At 41.3% G+C, this 27,690-nt stretch overlaps 1 protein-coding gene across 1 annotated transcript; it reads right to left on the bottom strand.

Annotated features, from left to right (window-relative positions):
* Window positions 1–1,442: 1,442 nt before the first annotated feature.
* LOC147617405 (putative inorganic phosphate transporter 1-4) lies at window positions 1,443–3,787 on the bottom strand. Its single transcript, XM_086775659.1, has one exon. It carries the CDS (start codon window positions 2,917–2,919, stop codon window positions 1,768–1,770), a length of 1,152 nt encoding a protein of 383 aa, XP_086631785.1. The 5' UTR covers window positions 2,920–3,787; the 3' UTR covers window positions 1,443–1,767.
* Between the last annotated feature and the right edge of the window lie 23,903 nt (window positions 3,788–27,690).

The raw sequence follows: 27,690 nt of genomic DNA, 5'->3' as shown, positions 1-27,690 counted from the left end.
TATCTCTGACCACCCAAATTGAATCATGGCTTCTGTTCGTTTTAGGTAATCCAACTATAAAGTCCATTAAGATACTCTCCCACTTGCCATTTGGGATCTCTGGTGGACTTAGTAAACCACCTACCTTTAGGCATTCTTCCTTATTGACCTGGCACTTTTGGCATTTTAAGAAAGTCCTGGACATCCTTACTTAAGCTAGACCAATAAAATTGTCTCTTAACTGGTGCATATGTCTTCTGTATTCTAGGATGACCAGCACTCAGACTATCATGACATTCATATAAAATACGGCACCTAATGTCTGATTCTGAAGGTATACATACTCTACCTTTGTAAAGTAGGTAACCATTATTGATGGAAAAATTCTTCCAATGATTTCTTTCATCACTTGTAAGTGACATGTCTCCTTGAGACATCTCTTGAGACTTATCGCTAGTGGAAGTGTCTATCTCATGAACAGGGCTATCTTTATTTATAGTCAAGGAATCTCTCTTCTCTATGACACTCCGCACATGGGCATATTGTGGTTCATTAACTCACTTCCCCCTAAGTGATTCCAAAAAATCACTCTTAATTTGAGTAAAACTCAACTTGTTAACCATGAGCATGTGACTCAATGAATCAGCTATACCACATTGTAACGTCGTTTTTTATATCTCAGTTGACAGTCAAACTCTTGGAGAAATTTTTTCCATTGAGCTTTGCATCCTCTCAACTCTTTTTGACTAGAAAGCCATTTGATACTCTCGTGATCAAAGATTATCTCAAATCTGGCACCATATAAATAATGCCTCCACTTCTTCAAGGAATAAATTATAGCATATAACTCCCTTTCATAAGCTGAATCATTTTGTTGAGATCTATCCAACTTTTTACTTTCAAATGCAATAGGTTTCCCCCCTTGTAAGAGGATTGCTCCTACTGCATCATTACTAGCATCCCTCTCTATCACAAAGGGTTGCTTCATATCGAGAACTTGAAGAATGGGAGCTGTAGCTATAGCTACCTTAAGTTTTTCAAAACTTCTTTGCTGGGAATCCCCCCAAACGAAAGTCTTTCCCTTTCCTTTAAGTTGATCCGTCATCGGAACAACTATCTTGCCATAATCTCGAACATCTTTTCTATAGAATCCAGACAAAATCCAGACAAACCAAGAAAAAATTGTAATTCTTTTAAGTTTGTGGGATGTGGCCATTTCAATACGGCTTCAACTTTCGTTGGATCCATACGAATGCCATCTTTCGAGATTATGTGGCCTAAGTATTGGATTTCTTTTACGAAGAATTCACATTTATTCTCTTTGGCATAAAGCGAATGCTTCGAAATTAACTATCCACATGACCGTTGGCCCAATGACACTAAAAAGATTCAATAAAATACAATTATTATTAGACGTTCGAATCTCTCAAGATTTTTTCTCTACCAATTGTGTCAAATTTTCATTTATTAATGATTCAATATTTTTAAAGATAATTTTCATCATTGTTGGATCACAAGATTGTTGACCCAAAGAGCTTTGCACTCACAAAGAACTTTGGACTCACAAAATGCACCCTCTATACAGTGTGTTGCATACATGAGGACCAACAGACTACATGAGAATTTCAAGCTAGAAGAGCATGAACCCCCAAAAAAAGGTGGAAATGTAACAATAGTCCTAGCAGGACCAAAAAGCGTAATGCGATTCGAAGACTAGACCTAGCAGGACGAAAAAGCATGGAGAACACTTAGTAATATTGTCTTTACACACTAGACAAATAAAATGAACTAGGCGCCATTTACACCAGTAGTTGGCTTCTCAGCTTCTTTCCCGGTATCGTCATCGTCCTCATTCTCGCCGGTGATCTCCTCCAAGGACCGGCCATTCGTTTCCGGCACGAGGAAAGTGAAGAGAAAACCGGCGGCGTTGCAGGCGGCGACCAGGATGAGAGTTTTCTGGGGGCCGATACCGGGGCCATAGCCAGAGTCATCCTTCTTGCTATCAGGATCCTCCCAAGCGTATTGAAATCCAAAGGCGCCCAGAATGGCACCGGCCTTGCCGGCAGCGGCCGAGATGCCGTGACAAGTCGAACGGAGCCTCGCCGGGAAGAGCTCGGCCGGCACTATAAAGGTGGTGCTGTTGGGGCCGAAGTTGGAGAAGAAGAAGGTGAAAGCGTAGAGGGCTAAGAAGGCATTATGGTCGGAAGAGGCCCAGTGCTTGTAAGGTATGGCTACGGCGAGCATGAAGGCCGTCATGAAGAAGAAGCCTTGAAGCTGTATAACGAAGCGGCCAAGTATATCTACGGTGAAGACTGTAACCCAGTATCCGGGCACAGTGGAGCAGAGGGCTATCAGTGCTTGACCTCTAGAGATTCGGTAAACTTCTTCTATGGCGGACATGGAGGAGGGGGACGGCAGCCAGTTAATCCCTGTTAGAACGTCCTTCTGGAAGAAATTGCCGCTGTAGAAGGCTATATCTAGGAAGAACCAGCAAGTGGTGGTGCCCAGCAGGTGGACGCCATGCTTCTTCAAGAATCTCTTTGTGAATAACCCATAGAGTTCCTTGTTAGGGCTTGTTGCAGCACTTCCTTCTTGCTCAAATTCCATGTTGAGTACGGTGGCCATATCTTGTGCAGCACGCTTCGTGTTGCCCTCCACCAAGGCAGTGTAGCGAGCCGTCTCCGGCATCCTCATACGCCAGTAGTATGTCAAAGCCGCAGGAACCGCCCCCAACATAAAGATTATCCTCCAGACGAAGTCGGCTTGCGGTGGTGTGGAAGCTATGTGGTCCTCAGAAAAAGAAGGCCTCGGATACTCGTGCTTGAAAGCTGCCGATACAATGATGGCCACAGCAGCTCCGGTCAGAATCCCAAACCCTTGCATAGCAAACACAGCCGCAATGAAGGCCCCCCTTGTGCGAGTATTAGCATACTCCGACATGATAGTAGCTGATAAAGGATAATCGCCGCCAATGCCAAATTCCTAGCCAAAACCTAAAAAAACACAAGGTGGCAATCACAGATTTGGCCGTGCTCCCAAAAGACAACCCTGACGCCACTGAGCTAACCACCATTAGCATCAAAGTTATCCCATAAACCTTCTTTCTCCCAAGCTTATCCCCCAGCCACCCAAAGAAGAGCTGCCCTACTAGGGTTCCCACCAAGGCCACCCCTGTGACGGCCGAGCTCGCACCAGGCGGCAAAATCCCAGGCTTCCCAGTGGAGGGGTCATAGTAATAGAGCCTGCCCAATAGCTTGGTCACTGTAGATATGCAAAAGAGATCATAGGCATCCGTGAAGAAGCCCATGCCTGCAATAATAATGGCTGTGAAGTGGTACCATTGGGTCTTAGCCTTGTCTAAGGCTGTAAGGACCTCCAACTGATTCTTTCCCATGGTATAAGCTGCTAGCAGCTTGCTTTTTAATAGTTGATGAGTGTGAGGAAATGCTGGAATACAGCCTAGATAGTTGAGGACCTTTGCTCAAACGCAGCCTGGCACTCACCTGATAAAGTTAACATGAGCTAAGAGAATCAGGTACAACTGTTACTCACTAATCAAGGTGCCCAGGTGATGGTCTAGGTCGCTGTACAGAGAAAGGGCAGCAGGTGCTACGCATAATTAAAGGCTCTAAAGTGGGAAATTAGGGTCCTGTGCTAGAGTGAATTGTGATTCAAAGCTTGCTTCTCCTTTTGCTTTATTCATGGGGAGCTCCCGGGGGTAGTATCGCCTTCACAGGCTCGTTTGATTCAGAAGTCAAGCTGAACGCAAAATTTCAACTTTGGGGGTATAATTGCTCGTTTGGTCATATCATCATATGGGAGTTTGCCCACATATCCCTTTTTTTAATTGAGATTCTGCCGCGAACCAGCCAACCAAACTTTGACTTGACCAAAACGTTGCCATGTGTTTCTCATGGATTGGAAGTAAACGACTACTCAGAGGGCAGCGTGTGTCCACACTTCTACCTCCTTGGCCCCCCTTATCGGGTGGACGAGATGAGGTTATGGAAGGCTCCGGGGCACACCCCCTATATCTCCACCCCAACCTCGTCCTCGTTTGACATGGTGCGTTGGAATGAGTGGAGGTACTAGCTTCCTCCTCCTCTTGTTGTTGCCCTGGAGTCATCCCAGGGAAGGGCTAAATGTGAAGTTCACCCTCATTCCTTTTAGGCTTCCCTATGAAGTTCACCCTCATTCCCTTTAGGCTCCTCCTATGAAGTCCACCCCCTTGAGAAGCCAACCTAAGACTACAACCTGTAGTTTTTAATGTTGAACCAAGCTTTTCATATACTCAATCAATATCAACCTTTTGATATACTCAATCAATATCAACCTGTAGTTTTTAATGTTGAACCAAGCTTTTCATATACTCAATCAATATCAACCTTTTGATTTTTTTGCTTTTCTTTTATTTTTTTTTAATAGACTCTAAGTTAACAAAAGGAAAATGTGCTCCTCTTTTTTTGCTTTATTTGTATACAAAGGTAAAGGTGGTCTTAGATGTGTTGAAAGAAACAAGATGGATGGAGCTTTAGATCTATAATGATTTTAACTTTTGACAATGATGAGGCCATGAAGATGCACGATGGTTTGAAATAAAATGTTGGATTGATGTAATGGGCACCTAATGATTTGGCTCTTTCTTCCGTTTTCCTTACAATGATGAGGCCATGAAGATGCACAATGGTTTGAAATAAAATGTTGGATTGATGTAATGGGCACCTAATGATTTGGCTCTTTCTTCCGTTTTCCTTACATTGATAGATGTCCTTTACAAGCAAACCAATGAAGTGAAAATGGAACATAAGTATTTTTTGTAGCAACTTGCCACATGTAAGACGACATCCATGCTAAGAGAGAACAAAAAGTCATGAGATACCTTGAGTGTTTACACATGCATTTGCAATATGTATAGAAATCAAGATGGCATGATGGACACTAAGACATGCTAAAATGTCTCATGTATTAACTTTAAGATAAATCAAGGGTAGATGAGTACACCAACTTTACATCTTTTCATGTAGCATTTATTAACTCGAGAGCATAAATTAGTTGGTCTCTACTCAAAATTTTCCAAAAGACTAAAATTTGAACTATGGCTTTAAATATCAGCACTTAATACACCTTCTCGTCTCACATGACTCTAGCTTCACCTAACAAGATAAAAATTATAATGTCACCTAAGAATAATTCAAGGCATTAAATCTAGGATCTAGGTGCCATTTCTTAAGGCTTTAGAGTTTATGAAGAAAAATAAGCAAGCAAGTTTAGTTTCTTACACATCACCTTCTAGCTTGTTTCACTTTAATGATTTGCATGTTTTATGAGATGGCTTCCAATTCTTGCCTAGTGATCTCATATCTTCATCTACCATTAACTTTTTTGCACATTTTATGAAATGCCCAATTCTTTCTTAGTGATCTCATATCTTCATCTACCATTATAGCCATCAAATGTATGGAACATGTCCAAAAAGAATGGCTAAACAATGGCAAAAAATCATGAAAACATCATTTAAAATTAATCCAAACAGAAATATCTACTAATACGAGGTATAATCGTATTAATAATATACAAATAACCCGCATCTATCTAATGTCAGTACGAGAAAACGTACTTTAACATTAAATAACCCTCAAAAATATTAGATTCTCGAGAAAAAGAATTATCATGATTTTTTCCTAATTTTCCCTAATTTAATAGGGCCTCGAAATACAATAATTTTGAATTCCACCAAACCTATCTTATGGCATTCCAAACCTTTATTTTTCCAGAAAATTTTTAGCAAATAGATTTGCTAAAATACCATTGATATTTTAAAAATATCAATTTCTAGGTTTTCTAAAAATAATTTCTAGAAAATTTCTAATTTTTCTTGAGAAATCCCATTGTTCACGAAATTTCCAATTCCGCCTGACAATTCTCAAATCCACTGAAAATTTATAATTTTAATGGATTTTCTAATTTTCTGGGTCAAAAAATATATTTTTAAAGGAATTCGAATGGTCACGGGCGCCCGAATGGACACAGCACATGCCAAACACCAACCCCACATTTTTTCAAAATTTAAAATAACCTTTGTCTAATTTTCTACTAATTTTCAAGAATTTTTTAAAATTTTTAATTTTCCTCGAACGCATTTAGAATATGAACGGTCAAAAAAATTCGAAATTCCAATGGTTTTCCTTGAATGCAGAAAGCCAAAAGTTTCAAGAAAATGAAAAGACAAAAAAAATCGGAATGTGAAAGATTAAAAGTTTCTGGAATACAGAAGGTCAAAATTTTTTCCGGAATTCGAAAAGCCAAAAGGTTTCGGGAAAGTGGAAAGCCAAGAGTTTTCAAGAAAATAAATTCTAGAAATTTTCAGAGATTTTTTTTTTCAAAATTCGAATTTTCCTCTCTTTTTTAGGCTTTTTCTCCAAGCTTTTTTGAAATGCCCTTTTTTGGAATTTTTTAAAAAAAAACTCTTGTTTTATATATTTTTTAAAGTTTTTAAAAAAAAACTTTTTTAACTAAGGTTTTCTCTAAAACCTTATAAGGTTTTCTCTAAAACCTTATAAATCTGATTTTTTGGGGGGGGGTGATTTTTGCCGACCGCCTGTAGCGATCGCCCCCCCCCCCCCCCCCCCCCCCCCCCCCCCCCCCCCGGCGTGCGCGAAAAGTCTGAGAGAGAGAGACTATCAACTTCCCTCTCCATCTCCACTCCTTCTCTCCTCCATCTTCTCCACTCCATTCCCCCTTCTTCTCTCTTTGTTAACAGAGAGATTAACTTTAATCTTTTGATTAAAGTTTGTAATTAAACTTTACTTAATCATAATTAACATTAATTATGATTAATGTTTAATTAAAAAATCCCTTTTAAGAGAAACTCACATAGGAAAATTAGAATTGAGAGGCGGAGAGAGTCCCTCACACATGGGAGAGCATTTCATGCATCAACATGCTGTCCCCTACTACATTTCAGCAGAAAATTGACAAAAATTTGATCGCATACCCGCAGAAAAACTCGCAAAAATGTATAAAAAATACATTTGTAACTATAAAAATGCTCAAACAATTTCTAAAATTTTAGGAAAAAATTCTTAAAAATTCTAGAAATTTAGGGAATCCATTCTACCAAAAATATCCACGATACAATATGTGGTATTTTCATAAAAATTTTCATTAATGCTTATTTCAAACCATAAAAAATAGGAAAAAATAGCATTAAACTCACGAAATTCCCCCGCAACGTCGATTCGTCCATTGAATAGTAGTAACACGCGTTTCAATCGCCATATCAACGATCCACGTGCAAATAATCAACACAAATCAAAAAAATAACATTTTTATTAGTAAATATTAAAATTTACTTCAAAAAAAATCAACAACAATTAATTAGAGATTGCTCTGATACCATTGTTAAAACCCTAAGATCTCTCTAGATAATTGTTATGCATAAACATGCATAAATCAGGCATAAACTCAACCACCCAACCACCCCCAAGCCCAAGGGATGCACACATGAAATATAATGAAATACATCATACCTCTACCTTGATGTCCCATACCATCAAGAGGTATATCTCCAATCCAATAGCATGAAGCTATAGTGTGAAATGGTAGGTGAGTAGATTTGACCCTCTACACAAGAGAGCATAACATAGCCTTAGCCTCACAAGCCCAAGCCTCCAAGACCACCTTGAGTGTACCCCATGCCCCTATTATATAGGAGGGCCTCAAGTGACTCTTGACTCTCCATTTCCCATGTGTAACCCTTGGATGCCTGACCCTAACGTTAACCCTTAAGGTTAGTCCTAACCCATGCTCCACTAGAGCTTGTTCCCATGCTCCCATGCTCACAAGCCTAATGTGGGTTAGCCTCCTAGTATATGCACACATAATGTGCATATAACATAGCACACATAATGTACATATAACAAGCCTCCATCCACTCCATCGGCTCTTTCCTCTAGCACACTCAACCACAAGGTGAACGCGCTCATGGACCACCACCAAGCTCCCAATTTTGGCTTTCTCCCCACAAACCCCTTTCCAACTCCTTGATCTTCAATTCCAAAGCATTAGACTTAACCTTTTGCAGCATAACATCCATGTAGATGAGCCACTTGCCCACCACCAACACACCTATGCTCTAACCAAACTCCCTATCAACACTCTAACCCTAATCGCAAACTTCTTCTTCTAGGTGCTTCCATGATTTTTTTTAACTCCCCTTGCACCCTCTTCAAGCCCTACTTAGAGGCTGGAGCATTCTCCTCTGCTATGGCTTCCTTGCCCACCCCGTCGATCTCCTTGATCTATCTTTACCAGATGGCGTATGCCCCTACCCATAACTCCCCCTTATCTCTAGCCAAGTGCTAAAGTACCTCTACACATGAAGGTTGGCACATCATCAATGACGCTTACCTCTCCCTCTTACATGATCTCCTACCACCCTACTCGACGCTTGGCTTACTTATCCTCTACCATCGCTGCTTTATTCAGATCGAAGTCATCAAGGCCACTAGCATATGCCAGTTTCACGATACACAAAATGGCTTTCCATGGGAGTACAGGGAAGCCGAGTCTGCCCCGCTGTCAACTATTGCCGCTAAAGCTGGGGGCCCTGCCCTGAATGACAATGATGATGGCAGCTTGCCTCCTCCACCCCCACAACCTTCTTCACCACCACCCCCTCCTCCCCCATGAGGCTCATTTTCCCCATGAGGCTCATCTTCCCCGAACAATCCCACCCCCCTCAAGCTCTTCTACACTTCCTCTTTTTGTGCACCACCTTCTTATTCCCCCCTTCACTTTCCCACTCCATCCTGATCACCCACACTTCCCTCGCCACATTTATTATCCCTCAACTTAAAAATGCACACAACATTCCGGGAGATACCCTCCACATCTGCCAGGCCGCCACCTTTTCTTGACATCGGCCTCGCCACGTGCCCTTCATCATTGTTGACACCCCCTCCCCCCCCATCATATGCTCCACAACCCACCCCCGTCACTGCCCTTCATCATCGTCGACACCCCCTCCACCCCCGTCACTAGCTCCACAACCCACCACTTGAAGAAGGAGAGATCCTGCCACCACCACCATCTGAGCGTCATGAAGTCAATCCTCTGCTTAACCCTTTGAATTTGTGAGACCCCTGCCTCCTCTGCACGTCGACTTAAGAGTGCTAGTAGTGAAAGTAGCCACCTCTCGCGTGGGGCAGGGCTTCCCACTACTCGGGGCCTCGCCCACGGATGTCCGGGCAAGGGACTAGTCCAGTGGTGGTTCTTCTGCCGAAACCGAGACCGGAAAAACTTTCCTTGCCCAGAAGGCACGGGCGATTCCACCAGAAAAATCTTCTAACTAAAATTTATCTAACGGGGTCAAGAGCCTTGACTGTCCTTTCTATTCCGACCGAACCTGTAGGTCACATGGCCGAATCAAGGAAGGGACTTGTACTTGGTTCATAGAAATCATCGCTTTTCTTCCCTTAAGTGAGGCACATCCATTGATTCTTTCCCATAGAACAAGAATCTTCATGGGACTTACTTAACTATCGTAACTTAAACCTAACTGAATTTTGTTATAGGAATCCACCGATCTAGCCAACCTAACTGAATCTTCTTGGGACTTACTTAACTATCGTAACTTAAACCTAACTGAATTTTGTTATAGGAATCCACCGCCATGGGTTAGCCAACCGCCCAACCACTGTATTGGTGGGATCCCTTTTTACAAAAATTAGGTTGTGTTTATCCCGGGTACCAGGGAAAAGAGTTCCCAGGCCCCCTAGCCGGCACTTATGCAATTATATTAAACAGACACACCACTTACGCACCCAATATGAAATGGCCTTTTCTCATATTCAACCATCTTTAAGAGAGAGTTGCAATAAAACCATCTTTAAGAGAGAGTTGCAATAAAACCATAGTGTTTCCATCATGATTCTCAATGTTCCAATTCCATCTTTAAGAGAGAGTTGCAATAAAACCATAGTGTTTCCATCATGATTCTCAATGTTCTAGTTCCATTGTTTTACAAACAAGTCTCATCCGGACTCTCTGGTTGAAGACCAGCTAGTCAACCAACGAGATCCAATTTCATAGTTTTACAATTCACTTAAATAATTCTCTTGCTAATCCATGAATATCTTCCTCGACATAAGCATGGGTGTCCTAGTAGCCCAGGAGCCCGTGCATCACCTGGTCAGAACCCTCTAGGATCCTGCTTAGGTGTCCTAGTACTTCACTTAGGGACCGCTTCGTCGGCCCTCGCCCATCGTACCGGAAGCGCACCATTTTCAACCGTACTGAGGGTGGTCAAGACCTTGGCAGGCATTGCCGCGAGACGTCCTTCGATGACTCCCTGCCAGCTATTGCAACGTTAACTCTCCTTTTTTAACAATAAGCCAAATGCTTCCTCCAGCATTCTGGTGTAAGACAATCCTTTACAAAAACAGAGTTTCTATGCAAGTAAGAATTTCCCATTGAGTTGATTTCACAAGACCCTTTTCCCAAAACCCAAACTTTCTTAATGAAAATCACAAATCTTGTATCTCGGTGATCCATCCATCAATTACAAACGAATTCCTAACTATTTCTAGATGGTTTTGGTAAGAGGGAAGACTTCTCTAAGTCAGCCAGTTATCCATTCCTCGTACTGAAGAAATGGGAATGGTCACAAGACGTGGTTTAATTTCTAATTCAAGAGATGGGCAGGCATCTTACTGATCCACCTTTCTCACGTGGTCATGGTCTAGCCTTGAATTACTCGGATTTAATCCTAGATTTATGTCCTAAGGATTTTTCTTAATTTATCTTATAAATTAACTGTGATTTCTAATCATAAGGGTAAAAATCCAAAATTATAAAAATTCACTCTTTCTTGGGCATAATAGAACTTTAAATAATTCTATTCGTAAATAATGGAATTTAACAAGGATATTTCTTTTTCCAATGATCCTTTTTGTGAATATGCATACATCATTTATTTAGAATATTCACATAGAAAAATATTCTCTCTCTTTTTTTCCATTTGGACCTAGGCATTCACATGCCCTAAATTATCTATGCAGAATATGGCGAGACTTTCTCTTTTTGATACCAAATTAATTTATGCATTTTTCTAATTAAAAATATGATGAAATTTCCTCTTTTGATAAATAATTAAAAGTATCCATGTATATACATGCCATGAATATACCTATTTTGAAATATGACGAAAATTCCTCTTTTAATATTTAAAATGTTTGTACATAGAATATCGTGAAAATTACTCTTTTTGCATCTAAATTTTTATGCTCTTTTTGCATCTAAATTTTTATGCATGCACATATAAAAATAAATATAACAAAAATTTCTCTTTTCTCCGTTTAAGCGTTTATGCATAAATGCTATAAAATTATTTTCAAAAAATATAACAAAAATCCTTCTTTTAGCATAAAAATTCTTATGCATAGAATATGATGAGAATTTCTTTTTTTGCATTATCAAATTTATGCATATAATTAAATTTATTTTTTTAATGGTAAAATTTTACCATAGCTTCACTGTATTTTCTGAGAATACTCAAAATTCTATTTTTAAATAATTACACATAATTATAAAATATGGTGGGACTTCCTCTTTTAATCTAAAAATTCATTATGCATACCTAAGCATAAGTACATTTAAACCTCTTGTTTATTTTTAAAAATATCCGATTATTATTTCCATATGAAAATAATTACAAAAATGATAGCATAAACTCTCTTTCAACTTAAAATGAATAATTATGAATTTTCTAATCATAAAACAAGCTTGAATGAATTAATCCTCATTTTAATTAGAATAAAAATCATAAAAATTCTTAATCTCTATCTCTAGCTTGTTAAGCCTAGAGTTTTGGTTAAGAAAATGAGATTAATACTAAGATCCATCCTTCCAAGAAGGATTAATCTATGAAGGTGAGTATTCTTACAAAAAGAGATTTACTAATCAAAAATATTATATTTAAGCATAAAAGATTAGCATTAATCCATTTAAACAATATGAATCACTAAAAGGCTTGGTTTTAAGAAAAAAAACCATTAATTAAAATGCTTCCCAAGCATTAGAGAGGTTGGGAAGAAGATAACCATTCCAAAAAGAGAAAAACACCATTGATTTAAGGCTTACCCTTGGTTTTTGGTTTGATTGTTTAAGAAGAAGTGAAGCCCCCAAGAGAAACCTTGGCCACAAAGATGAAGAGGGTAATCTCAAAGAGAGGATGAAGATTAGTAAAGCTCCAAAGCTTCCCAAAGGAGAGGCAAAATAGAGGGATAATAAAATTACACTAAATTGGAGATTATACTCGCATGTAAATACACAAAGATGAAAATACAAAGGAATGAGGGTCTATTTATAGGTGAGGGAGGCCACCAATCAAGTCCAACTAGGATCTAGAGGCTTCCAGCTTCAGTTTGATCCATTTTGGACAAGTTTTAGACGAGTTTGGCTCACTTTTTGATCCAGTTTGAAAGAGGAGAGAGGAGAGATGAAAATATCTCATTTTTTTGAATTAAAAATTGGAATTAATGATGTGATTTAGGTGCCTCCTTCATGAGCCCCCTCCCCCCTTCTTGAGGTGTCAAAATTCTTTTTTTTTACTAATAAACCCTAGTACTAGTCAACTCTTCATCTTATGTGAGAATTTACTCCTTTTTGGGGGGATTTTCTTTTATTCTTGTATTTTTATCATCCCAACACTTGGATTAACCCCATTGGCCCTTTAGAACACTCTTTGGACCTTAATCCATAATTTTTTGAAAATGTGGACCCTTAGGCTAAGGTGTGTAATGCACATTTCATTTAATTTCCAATGCATATTAGAAAACTCTTTTTAAACTTCTGTTTCATGAGAATTCATCTTAAAATGGATAACTTTATATCCAAAAATATTTCAAAATTGTATTACCTTTCTTTAGAATATTTTCTCTCTCCTCTAGACCAAAAACAATGGAAAATACTATTCTGAAATAGGGGATGATTACAAGGGACTGAAGAGAGAGCTTATACATCTTTTAGGGTTGAGGAGGAACCTTACAGAATTAGTATGATCCTCTAGACCGCACAGAGTTTGAGCAAGCCATCACCATCCTGCACGGTCGACAACTCCAAAATCACCCCATCACCCACATCATCGACCGCCTCAACATCCATTCTCTTTGCCTGTACCTCAACGCGAAGCACAAAACCTGGTGGCGTGACCACCCACCCCAAACCCGCGGCGGCAGATACCACCGGCCACCCACTATTGCTCGTCCCATAACATTCAATCTCATGGGCGAGCAACCGGTCTGGTGAGTGACGACCCTTCCTCAGCAAGCCCTTCTTATGGTAAGTCTATTGTAACGTGCCCCGTGCACTAAGGATCAACCCCAATTACCTTCCCATTCAAAGACGGTGGGCTTGGGGAAGACGTTCTATGAGAAAGAACAACAGAAGAACCCGAAGTTGCAATTCAACTTCCTATATGGTTCGTGCCCCCGGGAAACATCCATGACTGAAGAATCGATCATCAAGTGTTTCCACGAGTTTATCCACCGCTACGACGAGGTCCCTGACCCAACAGTGATCGCCACTATATGCTTCTTCAACCTCATTCATCACTTTGCTAGAGTCTTTCTTCCCCACCTAGGACCATTACTTTGCTAGAGTCTTTCTTCCCCACCTAGGACCATTACTTTGCTAGAGTCTTTCTTCCCCACCTAGGACCATTACTTTGAAGGAGCCCAAGGCCTCGCCTTTGACATCAACAAAGAACCAACTCTCAAGCAACTATTTGGCTACTACGAGTGCATCATGTGGATGCCAGCTTGGAGGCTCCAGACTTTCGATTGGAGACCACCTTTTGGACCAACTATCAGGTCTTACATTGTGCCCCTTCCGCTCCTACTGTTGAAATATACAAGTGAATAGGGTGTGTGTAGGAACAAGCCCTTGGCTAGAGGCTATAAAAGAGAATCTGTAAATGTGAGAGAACCTATGAAAAGGTGAGAAGTATCTACTAGGAGAGAATAAAGGGTAGCATGAGGAGATTTAGTAGGGTGGAGATATTCTGGGAGAGGTGGAGAGAATCAAGTAAAAGAGGTGGAGTGAATCAAGGAGAAATCAGTGGGATTGGATGCTTGGATGTAAACTCTATAAATTGAGGCATTGGCCTAATGAGAATTTGCTGGTTTTTTATTATCCATGCCTACATTGAGCTATCAGTTAATTTCTCACTAATTATCATCTAATCTCTTTGTTAATGATGTTGATTCTAGCATTTGATCCACCACCATAGCTCATCACATTGCTGTAATTTTAACACTACCTCAGGATGGGACTTTGTCTGCACTTATTCCATCTACTACAGATAGCTTCTTCGATCAATTCCGAGGACGGACCTGCTATCAGGAGGGGGGTATGTTAACCACTTTGGTTAACATGACCTTTCGCGCAGCTACTATGCCTTTTGTAACTCATCTTTTTGTAACCGCACTAATAAGCGCTTATTGTAAAAGAGACATGGGATGACGAAGCTTACAGCTTGTGTAACGCTATTCATAAGAAATTGATGTACATAGAGCTAGTTAAACAGGAAGACTAGTTTTGGGCCCCCATTTGTAATTGGGCAGCCGGACATTGTAAATATGAGCTCATGTATATAAGACATTTCATGAAATATGAAAAGGGACAATCCCATTTGTCTCAATTGAGTCTTGCCTTTTCTCTCTCTCTCTCTCTCTCTCTCTCTCTCTCTCTCTCTCTCTCTCGTTTATGGTTCCTTGCTTGCTTGTGTTGTGGCTTGCTTGCTTAGATTGTTTGGTGTATGTGAGTAGGAATGGTAGTGCTCTCCCTTCTCTTCTCTTCTCTTGAGTTTATGGTTCCTTTGCTTGCTTGTGTTGTGTCTTGCTTGCTTAGATTGTTGGTGTATGTGAGTAGGAATGGTAGTGCTCTCCCTTCTCTTCTCTTCTACCATATCATTGCTATCTACCATGTCCCATTTGCATATGATTGGCATGATGTAGAGATTGATCTCTCCATAGCTCTTCCCCTCTTTCTCATTACCTAGGCTTGGATCTCTCTTTGGGTGACACAAGGAGAGTGTGGAATGAGCCCTAGCAGCCTCACATTGGGGAGTTAACCCTCATAGGGTTGGCTAAGTGCCATTCACCGGATTCAACCCTTACACATGCACCTTTCTCTTCTTCTTTCTCTTGTGTGTGTTAGGAAGTATGTTATCCATTAACATCAAGGTGGACAACCCAATTCAATCTGATCTGAATGCAAAGGATGTGATGTGTTCTGGACTATAAAGCAGAATAGACTTGGCTGATGGGTCAGAGAGCATGTAAGCATTGTGGTAGCAAGCAGCATGAGTCTAGTGAATGTGTGACCTACAAGAAGTGTAGCCAATATGGCCATGGAACCAATGACTTCTTATACCATTTATGTGGCCAATGTGGAGTCAAGGTCACAACTCTCATGTGTGCCCGAATGCATTGTTGGAGCAGTTTGAGGGTGACTGTGCATCACCAATGGCTCAAGAAGAAGAATGCATGCAATACCGACCCTTTTGAAGAGTAAAAAGGAGCTAAAAAAGTTTCTCAAAGATGTTGCCTCAGCCATGGAATGGCATTCCCAGCACCCTTGAAGATGATACTTCTTGTTACAGGATATGGACTGGACAACAATTGCAACAGAACACCTCTTGTCTGATTGTTAATGGCTACCGCACCTCCCAAGAGAGAACTCTAACAAGAACCATCATTAGGTACTTACCAATGCTTCGAGCTCACGTCCCTTGAGGTCCCCAAGATCACTTTTGGAAGCTCCAATCCTCCAAGCTCCACCTCCACGCTGTCACCGTAGAGTCGCTTGCACCACAACACAAGGCAATCTCTCTCTCACTCCTCCACACATACATGCATAGAGAAGGAACATACACTAGAGTACACACTCTCTCTCTCTCTCTCACACACACACACTCTCTCTCTCTCAAGACAAGACAAGAGCTCTCATAGCACAAAGGGAGATTGTGTCCTTCTATTATGAGAAAATGCCTTATATACAATTGGCCCTTATTCACACTTGGGCGCCCAAAACTTACTAACTAAGTCCTTGGGTGGCCAATATCTCACAGCTTTTATAGTGCCTTTTCATGACACTTATTAATCTTCTCAAATGGAGGAGCATATTTGCTAATCCAAAATGGGATTAACATCCCCCCTACGTGATGTAGGTTCTATCATCAGAACTTGTTACCTAGGACGAAAGACCTGGTATGCTTGTAAAAGTTATGGCATGATTGAAGCTTTTTTAGGGTTCTTCTAAAGGCTATGTGTGACATCCAGAACCCGGTATTGACCATATCTTCAAATGTAATGTGCATGTAACCTGGAAGACACCTTAGGCGATGATAATATAGCATCATGTCTCTTTCATCAAGACCTTCGTTCATGTCAAAGTGGAGCTGTTCAGTTGTGCAAATCCATCATATCATTCCTTAGGTTGATCTACTAGGACCACTATCAGCTTCAGAAATCTTACTGTTGCCACGATATTTGGATCTGGAATACGGTTCCAAACTCGTATCCAGTTGAGCATTTTTTGAATTTGACTTGCAATATCTGGAAATGTTGATGGTGCAAACTGCGAAAATTATAGTAAACATGAGGCAGCATGGAATTGTAATGGGGTCAGCCTCCGCTTGATAGGCATGTATAGTGTGGATCAACCTTTTGGGTTGGCAGGGATTCATATGATCTATGATGATGGCCATGTAACCTCCCCTCGTGTGAATGGGATTTTCTTTGCGGCACTTGTGGGAAACAATAACTAATCATGAATATAACAATTTTGATCTCGAGCAGGTCTGCTAAAGTGGGGGTTTGCCAGCTTTGTATGCTTTTCCACATTTGCCCATAAGGTACCTTCTCCTACCATCGGTAATTATAGCTCCTCCAAAATCGGGCATTGGTGCACGTAGAGGATAGGTCACATAAGGTTGTCATCTTGATGTCATTGTAGAATAAGCATCTAGCAAGTCTTCCGGTATGTTCAAACGGTGTGATTTGCATCACCACCTTGAACATTAGATTTGGCTTCAATAAGGGGTTGCCTGCCCTAATAAACCCTTCATACTCTACACGTGACAAGGACTCGAGAAAATTGTTGTCACAACAAACGGCTGAAGGTCATAACTTAGTTGAATGTGACGTACCTCTTGAAGCGGTCTTGGTGGAGACGGGTGGGATGTGGAAACTCCTCGGGACGAGAGTGCTAGTGGGAAAATCTATAGGTATAGAAGGAAGAAGAGAGAAAATGCAATCAGCCTCAGATTTGTTAGTAGGATTAACACTTGGATAAGGGTTTAGTATTTTACTAACTATAGAAGAAAACAATGGATAAGTATACGGAGTTGAAGAACCTTGTATTTCTTACTAGCCCTCTCCTGAACTAGGGGGTGATTGGGCGGGCTTTTTTATTTGTTGAAATGTGCAAGTGAATGGGTGTGTGCGGGAACAAGTCCTTAGCTAGAGCTCGTAAAAGGGAGTCAATAATTGAGTGGGTAGCAATGAAAAGGTGAGAGGAATCTATGAAAAGATACAAGGGAGAAGAGAGCTTGAGCTCTTGCAAGCACACACACACTCACAAAACCCTAAAAGAGAACACACAAGGTGAGAGGCTGAAAATCTTCTTCTTCCCACAACACTCAACACACCATATACAAAGATAAGAGTACACACAATATGAAAAGGTACTCAACCAAATACATACTAGGGCTCTCTATAGTGTGAACCCAACTAAATGAGCTGGCGATATAGCTATGCCAGTCTCTAGAATGGCTGTCACACAGCCCGTCATCCCACTGGCCGCATATCACCCATGATCTCACCAACCATGCGAGTGGTGTAAGTGTGGGGCCTATCCCCCAGGTGGGTCATTAGTGTCCACCACCTCACTAGATGAGCTCGATATCTCAAAACTCCCCCTTGAGCTCAACTCCATCTCATGTACACCAAGCGAAGCCTTGAATCTACGGAGCTTCTCTGTACCCAATGCTTTGGTGAAGATGTCAGCGACCTGATCTTGTGTGCTGACATAAACAAGGCCAACGTCTCCTACCAAAACCTTCTCTCTGACAAAATGGTAGTGGACCTCTATATGCTTCGTAGTACAAGCATGAAAAACTGGGTTCCTGGCCAATTGTATACTGCTAATGTTGTCACAGAAAATGACAACTTGTCTATCCAACTGATAGACCCAAATCTGCAAGTAGCTTTCTCAACCAAGCTACCTCACATGCTGCCATAGCAGCACCTCTGTACTCGGCCTCTGTAATGGATAGAGCAACCGTAGGCTGCTTCTTGCTGCTCCAAGTCACAGCAGCACTCCCCAAAGAAAACATGAAGCCACTAGTAGATCTTCTATCTGAGATACTACTAGCCCAATCAGCATCTGTGTACCCATGTACACATATCTCTGTCCCAGTTTCATAAAATAGTCCACAATGCAAAGTAGACCTCACATACCTCAGTATGCGTCTCAATGCATCCAAATGTGGCTTCCGAGGAACCTACATAAACTGACTCACAAACCCAACATCATAGCTCAAATTTGGCCTTGTGATCGTCATGTAGATCAAGCTTCCTACTATGCACCTATACATAGTAGGATCCTCCAAAATCTCTCCTGAATCTGCACTCAACTTGCCATTCTGATCCAATGGCACTGAGATAGGCTTACAACCTGTCATACCATACTTGGACAACATGTCCAAGCCATACTGTCTTTGCAGTAATCCAATACCATGTGGTGACCTAATCACCTCAATGCCCAAGAAATATCTGAGCTCCCCCAGATCCTTCATCTCAAACTTCTATCTAAGCAAGATCTTTACATTAAAGATCTCTGCATCATGGTCCCCCGTAATGATCAGGTCATCTACATAGATGACAACAAGCACAACCCCTCTATCACTGTGTCTCACATACAGCGAGAAATCTGCATTGGCTACATGAAAGCCAATAGTGACAAGATATTCAAAAATCTTGTCAGACCATGCTCTTGGTGCTTGTTTTAAGCCATACAAGGCTTTCTTCAACCTACAAACATGCTCAGGGTGACTCACATCCTCATAACCAGGTGGCTGCAACATATACACCTCTTCCTGCAAGTCCCCATGCAAGAATGCATTCTTTACATCCATATGATGTAAAGACCATTGCTTTGATGCAGCCCCTGCTATCACAACTCTCACTGTTTCCATCTTGGCAACTAGGCTGAAAGTTTCCTCATAATCAATGCCATATGTCTGCGCATATCCTTTGGCTACCAATCTAGCCTTGTACCTGCTTATGCTTCCATCACTGTTATGTTTTACTTTGTACACCCGCATGCATCCAATGGCTTTCTTGCCTTCAAGCAATTGCACTAAATCCCAAGTCTCATTTCCATATAGTGCATCCATATCCTCATCCATAGCTTTCTCCCAACACACATTTCCAACAACCTCATCAATGCATGTGGGCTCTACAACCTACACATGTATGCATAGTGATGTGCCACATAACCATCATAGGTAAACCTCTGCATAGGATTCTTCACTCTCCTCTTTTCAGCCTTGCATTCATGGCTTCCATAGTCTTCTTTACACCAGGTGTTCTCATAGTTAGTATCCCAACATCCTCATCAAGGCTCATCTCTGAGCCACTAGACTCTCCATCAACATGAGAATGCCCTGCAGAAATAGAAGGAATAATAAGGGGCTCAACCACTTTCTCTTTGCCTTTATGTGATGTAATAATCACATTTGCAAGACTGGTATTATGACGCAGCCTGCCACTCCATGGTCTATCAAGTGGACCACTAGATGAGGACTCTCCTGGTCCACTCAAAGACTGTGATTGCTGACTTGCACATTTCCACTCACATCAGCCCCAACAGCTTCTTTTTCAGTAGCATACCAGCTGCTCATCTCATCAAAAACAACATCCCTGCTTACCCTCAACTCACATGTAGCAGGGTTATAACACATGTATCCCTTTTGCTCAAGGGAATACCCAATAAACATACATTTTTTAACTTTTGGATCCAGCTTAGTTCTCAGCTCATCTGGCACATGCACATATGCAATGCACCCAAAGACTTTCAGATGAGACAAATCAGGTTTTCTGGCAGTAAACCTCTCCTCTAGAGTTACATCATGTATGGCTGCAGTTGGAGTCCTGTTCATGATGTAAACTGTTGTAGAAAAAACCTCAGCCCAATAGCTATCTGGCATATATTCTTCTCTCCCATCAATGCTCGCGCAATCTCAGCAATGTGCCTATTTTTCCACTCAGCAACTCCATTTTGCTATGGAGTGTATCTGCATGTAAACTGTCTCTGAATACCATTCTTCTGTAAAAATTCAGAGAACTCATTGGAGAAGTACTCTCCCCCTCTATCTAACCTTAGGCACTTTACATGTTTCCTTGTTTGCTTTTCAACCATAACTCTGAAATTTTGAAAATGAGTGAACACCTCACTCTTCTCCTTCATGAAGTATACCCACACTTTCCTTGTGTGGTCATCAATAAATGTCACATAATACCTGCAGCCTCCCATAGACATGGTCTTCGTAGGACCCCATACATCTGAATGCACAACATCTAGTGCATTTTTGCTCACATTTTTGTCACGTGGAAATACATGCTTTGTTTGCTTTCCAAATTAGCATGCTTCACATATTTTTTGCATACCTTCAACTTTAAACTTTGGCAGCCCTGTCACAATTCCTTTAGTCTACATAGACTTCATTCTCTGCACATTCACATGTCCAATTCTTTTATGCCAAATGTCTGTGTCTACAACAATTTTTGAACCATTTGCAAACATCGCAGCACTCACTTCAGGCATGTTTACATTCAATGTAAACATTCTGCCCACTCTGTTGCCTTTTGCAACCAACCTGCACTTGTCTTTAAAGTCTTCAACATAACAACCATCAGGGTTATACCGAACGTGCAAACCCTACTCAATCATCTGGCCAACTGAAACCAAATTCTTTGTTATGTTCGAAACATGAAGTACATCTGCAAGGTACTTCACTTTGCCATCCTGCGTAGACAATGGCACATCTCCAGCATGGGCAATTGGATGAGCAATGTCATCCCCTGTTTCCACAAAACCTGGTCTTTCAAGGTTTTTCATCTCCTTGAACCACTCCCCATGACTTGTCATGTGGTTCGAAGCACCTAAATCAACGTACCATTCATCATCTTTATGTGCTGCTTCAACATTTTCAGATATAGCATTAACGACATGCTGCATAACAAACAACCTTTCATTATCCTCATTGTTTCTGCTCGAGGATGCATAGTTATTTTGCTGCAATTTCCTATTTTGCATGTTAGCTTGCTTCTTATAACAATCTGCCTGCACATGTCTAGGCTTACCATAATAAAAGCATCCACGTGTATCATTATACTGTCTTTGCCAATTTCCACGACCTCTTTGACTCCCCCTGCCTCTGAATTGGCCTCTTCCACTTGCGTGTTATTGTTGTTGTGAATTTTGGGACTATTGTTGTTGCTATTGCTGGCCATAATTTTGATTACCTGTTCGGCCACCTCCTTGGCCGCCGCGTCCACAGCCTCCTCTACCTCGTCCTCTTCTTGAACTTGTGTAGAAGGCCTGTTGCTCTAAATTGTTTTTGGTTTGTGAAGACTGTTGGTTTTCACCCAAGCTCTTCTCTTCTATAATCAACATAGACACCAAATCTATGAAATTGGGAATGTTTTCCCGAGTTTGAATAGACGTCTTGAACGCCTTGTATTGTGGCCCGAGACCACGTAGACAGACTTCCACCTTATCATCATCATCTACTGAAACACCAATAGATGCAAGGGATTCCACAATACCCTTGATCTTCAATGCATAGTCATTTCATAGACATACTCTTTTTCTCCACAGTATGAAGTTCATTCTTCAACTGTATCTTTTGTGCCTTGGTATTCGTTTCATAGAGTTTTACCAAGGTGTCCCACACCTCCTTGGGGGACTTAGCATCCTGTATGTGCCCAATCATGGTCTGGCTCCTTGGTTCCAATCCTCGAACTCTTTCACATCTGCAGTAGTCGGATTAATCTTCGGTATCTCCAGTGCCTCTTCATGCTCACCTTCTATGTAGTCCCAGTAACCCTTTCCCATTAGGAAATTTGTCAACCTAAACCTCCAAGCATGGAAGTTGTTCTTGTCAAGCTTCTCAACAACAATCTGGTTTATACCATCATTTGACATCTTTCCAGACACACAAATTTACCAAAAATAGCACTCTAGTTTGTCTTGCACAAATTGTTGTATTTTTTGCAGTGGTACTGTACTACACTCAAATGTCACAAACTGTTATATTTTCTGCAGCGGTACTGTAACTACACTCAAATGTCACAACCAGTGACCTCAATGTGCATACATACACTCAATGGAAACTGTTTGACCTCCTTGCAGCACACACAATGTCTGCACAACCAATCTGTCTTCCTGCAATTCTTAAAACAGAGTTTTGCATAGAATTAAAGACTTACCCGCAGTGCTCGAACTCGCCTGCTTTCCGAAAAACGGAGGTCCTAATGCGCCCGAAACGCATTTTCGGCCCGAAAAATTTTGTCCGATAGAACCGTATAGATGCCCTATAGCTTTACTCCTGTGAAGAAAGCTCCTCAATCATAGATCGTTTGTCGGTGCCTCCCGTAGAGGTCCTGACAAGGATGTAGTCGCCAACACAAATAGGGAAGAGTAGATGAAGCTCTTACCCTCGTACCGCTTCCTGTGCTTCTCTTGCTTGCAGCTCAGCCTTTAGCATGAACCAGGCTCTGATACAATGAAAAGATGCAGGGGAGAAGAGAGCTTGAGCTCTTGCAAGAAGCACACACACACTCACAAAACCCTAAAAGAGAACACACAAGGTGAGAGGCTGAAAATCTTCTTCTTCTTCACACAACACTCAACACACCATATACAAAGATAAGAGTACACACAATATAAAAAGGTACTCAACCAAATATATACTAGGGTTCTCTATAGTGTAAACCTAACTAAATGAGCTTGTGCTATAACTATGCCAGTCTCTAGAATGGCTGTCACACAGCGTGTCATCCCACTGGCCGCATATCACCCATGATCTCACCAACCATGCCAGTGGTGTAAGTGTGGGGCCTATCCCCCAGGCAGGTCATCAGTGTCCACCACCTCACTAGATGAGCTCGATATCTCAACAATCTACTGGATGAGAGAATCAAGGGTAGCATGAGTGAATATAGGGGTGTGGAAAGATTCTAGGAAAAGGTGCCCCCCAGATGTAGGGGAGGTGGCACAAATCAAGGAGAAATCGGTGGGATTAGATGCTTAGCATATTGTGGATGTAAAATCGATAAATTGAGGCATTGGCCTAATGATAACTTGCTAGTTTTTGAGTATCCATGCCTACATTAAGCTATTAGATTAATTATGCTAATCACCTTTTAATTACTTGTTGCTAATCATGTTGATCCTTGCATTTGATCCACCATAGCTCATCACATTACTGTAAAATTAACATGGTATTTGAGCCAAGCTTAGGATTCAGCTAATTTTTAAGCCTAATCATCTTGCTAATCATGATTAGGAGATAATCCTCATTTTTAATCTTTTTGAACTAATCCTCTGCACCCCTAGTTGGTGGAGGGGCTTGATCTCCCTCCAGCCTTTACATTAGCTAAAATGCTCTTAGCCATACCTAGGCACAACCCCCACGCATCAGCCTATCGCATCAATGCATCGAATCACCGGGAGAAGCTGCTAATTTGTGTCGATTTGGAGGTACCGGTTTTTTGAAGCAAACTACAGATCTACTCTTCCACAAATGGAATCAATGTGATTCCTCTCAGCCCCAGGGGTTTTCAAGGGTTCTCTACACGCCTATGATCTCAGATTTTAGAAATTTATCAACAAGAAGTGGCATCAAGCTCTGCATCAAATCTACAAGTGACTTTGGTAAAACTGAGATTAAGCATTCAATATTTGGTCAAATCTTATGTTTTTGGCCCTGATTTTCTACTAGACTAACTGCTATTGATGCCTTTGAAAGGATTTGAGCTCATTTGAACTCTAAGGCACTAGATCTGGCCTCCCTATATACTCTTTTTTCTGCACACAAAATAGGGGATTAATCTCATTAATTAGTGATTAATTAACACTACCCATTTTCATAGGGTTTTGTCGAACTAAATTTTTAGGTCATGAAACTGCAGACTACAGTTCACGTCGTGAGATAGTAGGGAATCGTTCATGCCGTGAAACCGTAAATGGTTCACGTTGTGAGCAATTTTCTACACTTTCACGTGTTTAATAGTCACTTAGAATTTCAGGTTCACGTTGCCCTGATCTGAGTTGGTTGGTCTCAATTTGCATAATAGAGGCACTTTCCTAGCCTTGACCTGACAGTCCTTGGGTCATGAACTAGATCCGTCACTTATAGTTCACGCCATGAATTCACAGAAGACAGTTCACATCATGAAGTAGTAAGCAAGGGTTCACGTCGTGAAACAGGGAGTGTTTCACGTCGTAAAGTATGAAATGGTTCACACCGTGAAACAATGGATGATTCGTGTCGTGAAGTACTTTTTTACTAATTTACAAAATAAGATTCCTTAGGATCTATTGTGTTAGAGGTGTCAGGATAAGGTGGCCTATTTTTAGCAAGGTAATCCCAATAAATTACGACGCTGATGGCGGAAGGCAGTTCACACCATGAGGTAGCAGGAAATGGTTCACGTCGTAAACTATTTTCTGCACTTTCACGTGTTTGGCCCCCGCATCGACAGAACAAAGTTTAGGTGTAATCTACCTATCCAAATGTTCCAGAATGGTTGTACTAGGAGTAAGGAATGTAATACAAGTTATAAGCAGAACCATTGGCTCCTTATTTTTGTAATTTTTATGAATTTAAAAAAAATAGAGTATCACACCTGCTCGTTCATCACGGTAGCAAGTTTGGTGATACTACAAACATCAAAATTAAAAGAAAAAACAATACAACTTTCCTCTAGGATAACCCAAGTACTCTCCCACACCAAAAACAAACAATTTTTAACAACTCTTCACTTCAAATCAAACCTTATCCATTCATTCTCATCATAATGCACTTTCTGAATGCAAAGGCAATCATGAATCTTGCATAGTGGGATTTGAAGCTCAAAGAGGTTGGAAGAAACAATGGTGTTCCCTGGTAGTGGCGCCAAAAATGTTAATGGCTACCAAGAGAGAACTCTAAATGTTCACCATTGAAAGACTCAATAGACAACAACCATTGTTGGGTACTTACCAATGCTTCGAGCTCACATCACTTGAGGTCCCCCAAGCTCACTTTCGTAAGCTCCAATCCTCCAAAATCCACCTCCACACTATCACCGTAGAGTCACTCGCACCATAACACAAGGCAATCTCTCTCTCACTCCTCTACAAATACGTGCGTAGACAAGGAACATGCACTAGAGTACACTCTCACACTCTCTCTCTCACACACACAAGGCAAGAGCTCTCATAGCAAAAAGGGGGATTGTGTCCTTCTATCATGAGAAAATGTCTTATATACAATTGGCCCTTATTCACACTTGGGCACCCAAAACTTACTAAGGCCTTGGGTGGCCAATATCTCATAATATATAACTTTTATAGTGCCTCTGCATGACACTTATTAATGTCCTCAAATGGAGAAGCATATTTGTTAATCCAAAATGGGATTAACACCGATGTCACCAAGCATGCAATTACAAACCTCAAGGATGAGGACAATAGTTCAAACAGTTGTCTCTGGAGAGTGACTCTGAGGCTTCTGAATGCTGATCCGGATGCTCACTATGGTTGCCATAATAATGTAGTGAGTATGGATGTGATTGCCCATCCAAATGAGGAGATTTTGGCTTCCCAAAATGTCCTTGAAGAGCATGGTGGTGATCAGCAGCACATTGATTATATTCCCCATGTTAGTGATGGTACATGGCATAATTTGAATAAGCAGCCCGTCCCTCTGCTGGATGAGGATGATGTCGTATCACTTTCGGAAGCAACCCATACTCATGAGATGAACCAGATGTATGGCACATGTTCTCTCCAAGTGGAGCAATAAAGGTCATGAACACTTGGGCTGAAAGGTTTCTAGGTTCCGGCTTTGTACCTCCTACATACCAACATCCACATGATCAATCCAGATTAGGTTTTGGCCTAGCCTTAGAGCAGGTGTTGTTGGGTGGACAATGTCCCCATGTGGCAGATGAAGATCATGTATATGAGGATTCCCATCCTATGGCCACAATCCAACGAAGCAAGCTTTTGCAGAGTCTCCATCTTATCCACAGTTGATGGCAGATTTACTGGACGATCTAGAGGAGGAGGCTCTTGCCGCATATGATGTATGTGGGGAAGGTTTGCCTTGGGACCCTTTCAATTTGGTTGATGATAACTTGATGATATTGGTAGCCCACACAGAGATGCCCCAGTTGCAAGCAGTAGTGGTAGACACCCTTTCAATTTGGTTGATGATAACTTGACGATATTGGTAGCCCACACAGAGATGCCCCAGTTGCAAGCGGTAGTGGTAGACGACCATAATGTATTTTATGATGGTTTTGATGACCTGGTGGTTCATCATCTAGTACATGTAAAGAAGCAAATATGTGAACTGGTGGTTTGTGCCTAGAAGGGGCAGGAGGATGGAGACATCCAGGACTCTTCCTTAAATGTGCATTTCCTTTAACCCCCATATTCTAATGTTTGGGTTGCTTTGGATTAGGATGATCTAGTTTCCACTTGGGTTTCTTGCAGAAGCCTAACCAGTGTTTGATACACTGTTAGTCCAAGACTGTTAGTCCAAGAGGCATTCTTTCGGAATGCCCTGATCTCTGAATATGCTGATTAAGGGCTCAGTAAGGAAGCATTGGATTGCTTCCTTACTGAGCCCTTTCGAAATGCCCTAATCTCTGAATATGCTGATTAAGGGCTCAGTAAGGAAGCATTGGATTGCTTCAAACAAGTGAAATGTGCCATGATGGCGGAAGAAAGAGAAAAGACAAAGATAATCGGCAGAGAGATTTCCAGATGCTATGGCTACCTTGGGTGCAGCATGCTAAGGCATAATTGCCTGTATGGAATCTTGAACCTGTTGAGGAGTAGTAAGATCTTTTTGAGATCAACGATGATGTTGATCTAGATGAGCAGAAGTGGATGGATAGCATTATGACACCAAAAATGAAGCTTGCGGAGCAGCATGGTTACCGGATACATGCTCAAACAAAGGAGTAGGATACATACATGATGGATGCTTGCATGAATGAGTAGTATGTTTGCCTTGAGGATGCTTGGATGGATGAGCAGAATGGGTTGCAGCATGCACCCATGAATGAGGAAGAGGATGAGGCAGTGGAGGAGCTGTGTGGCGGGGCTGAGAGAGCCCGAGAACACCCTCGCATGTCAAGACCCCTCAGAGACGGATATTCCAAAGAGCATGGAGGATGATCTCTAGGACGCTTTGATGCATCCAAACAAGGTTAAGATTGGGGAGGTGCATAGTGTCTTTGAAATCCCAGAGAAGCCCTGACATGCTTGGACCCCTTGGATGGGTGAACAAGTGAATCATCGGTATGCAGTTACGCTCACATGTTGAGCAGGGGAGATTCGAATGATTTGGATGGTAGTCCTAGC

This window comes from Cibotium barometz, chromosome 36, assembly GCF_041138505.1.
Source record: "Cibotium barometz isolate CiBa-2024 chromosome 36, ASM4113850v1, whole genome shotgun sequence".
NCBI classification, from domain to species: domain Eukaryota; kingdom Viridiplantae; phylum Streptophyta; class Polypodiopsida; order Cyatheales; family Cibotiaceae; genus Cibotium; species Cibotium barometz.
The sequence above is the reverse complement of the archived record's forward strand: the minus strand, read 5'-3'. Positions and strand labels throughout refer to the sequence as shown.

What these genes read in the sequence shown, in the direction of transcription:
- LOC147617405 (XM_086775659.1), bottom strand. Translation starts at nt 2,919, where the DNA reads ATGTCGGAGTATGCTAATACTCGCACAAGGGGGGCCTTCATTGCGGCT.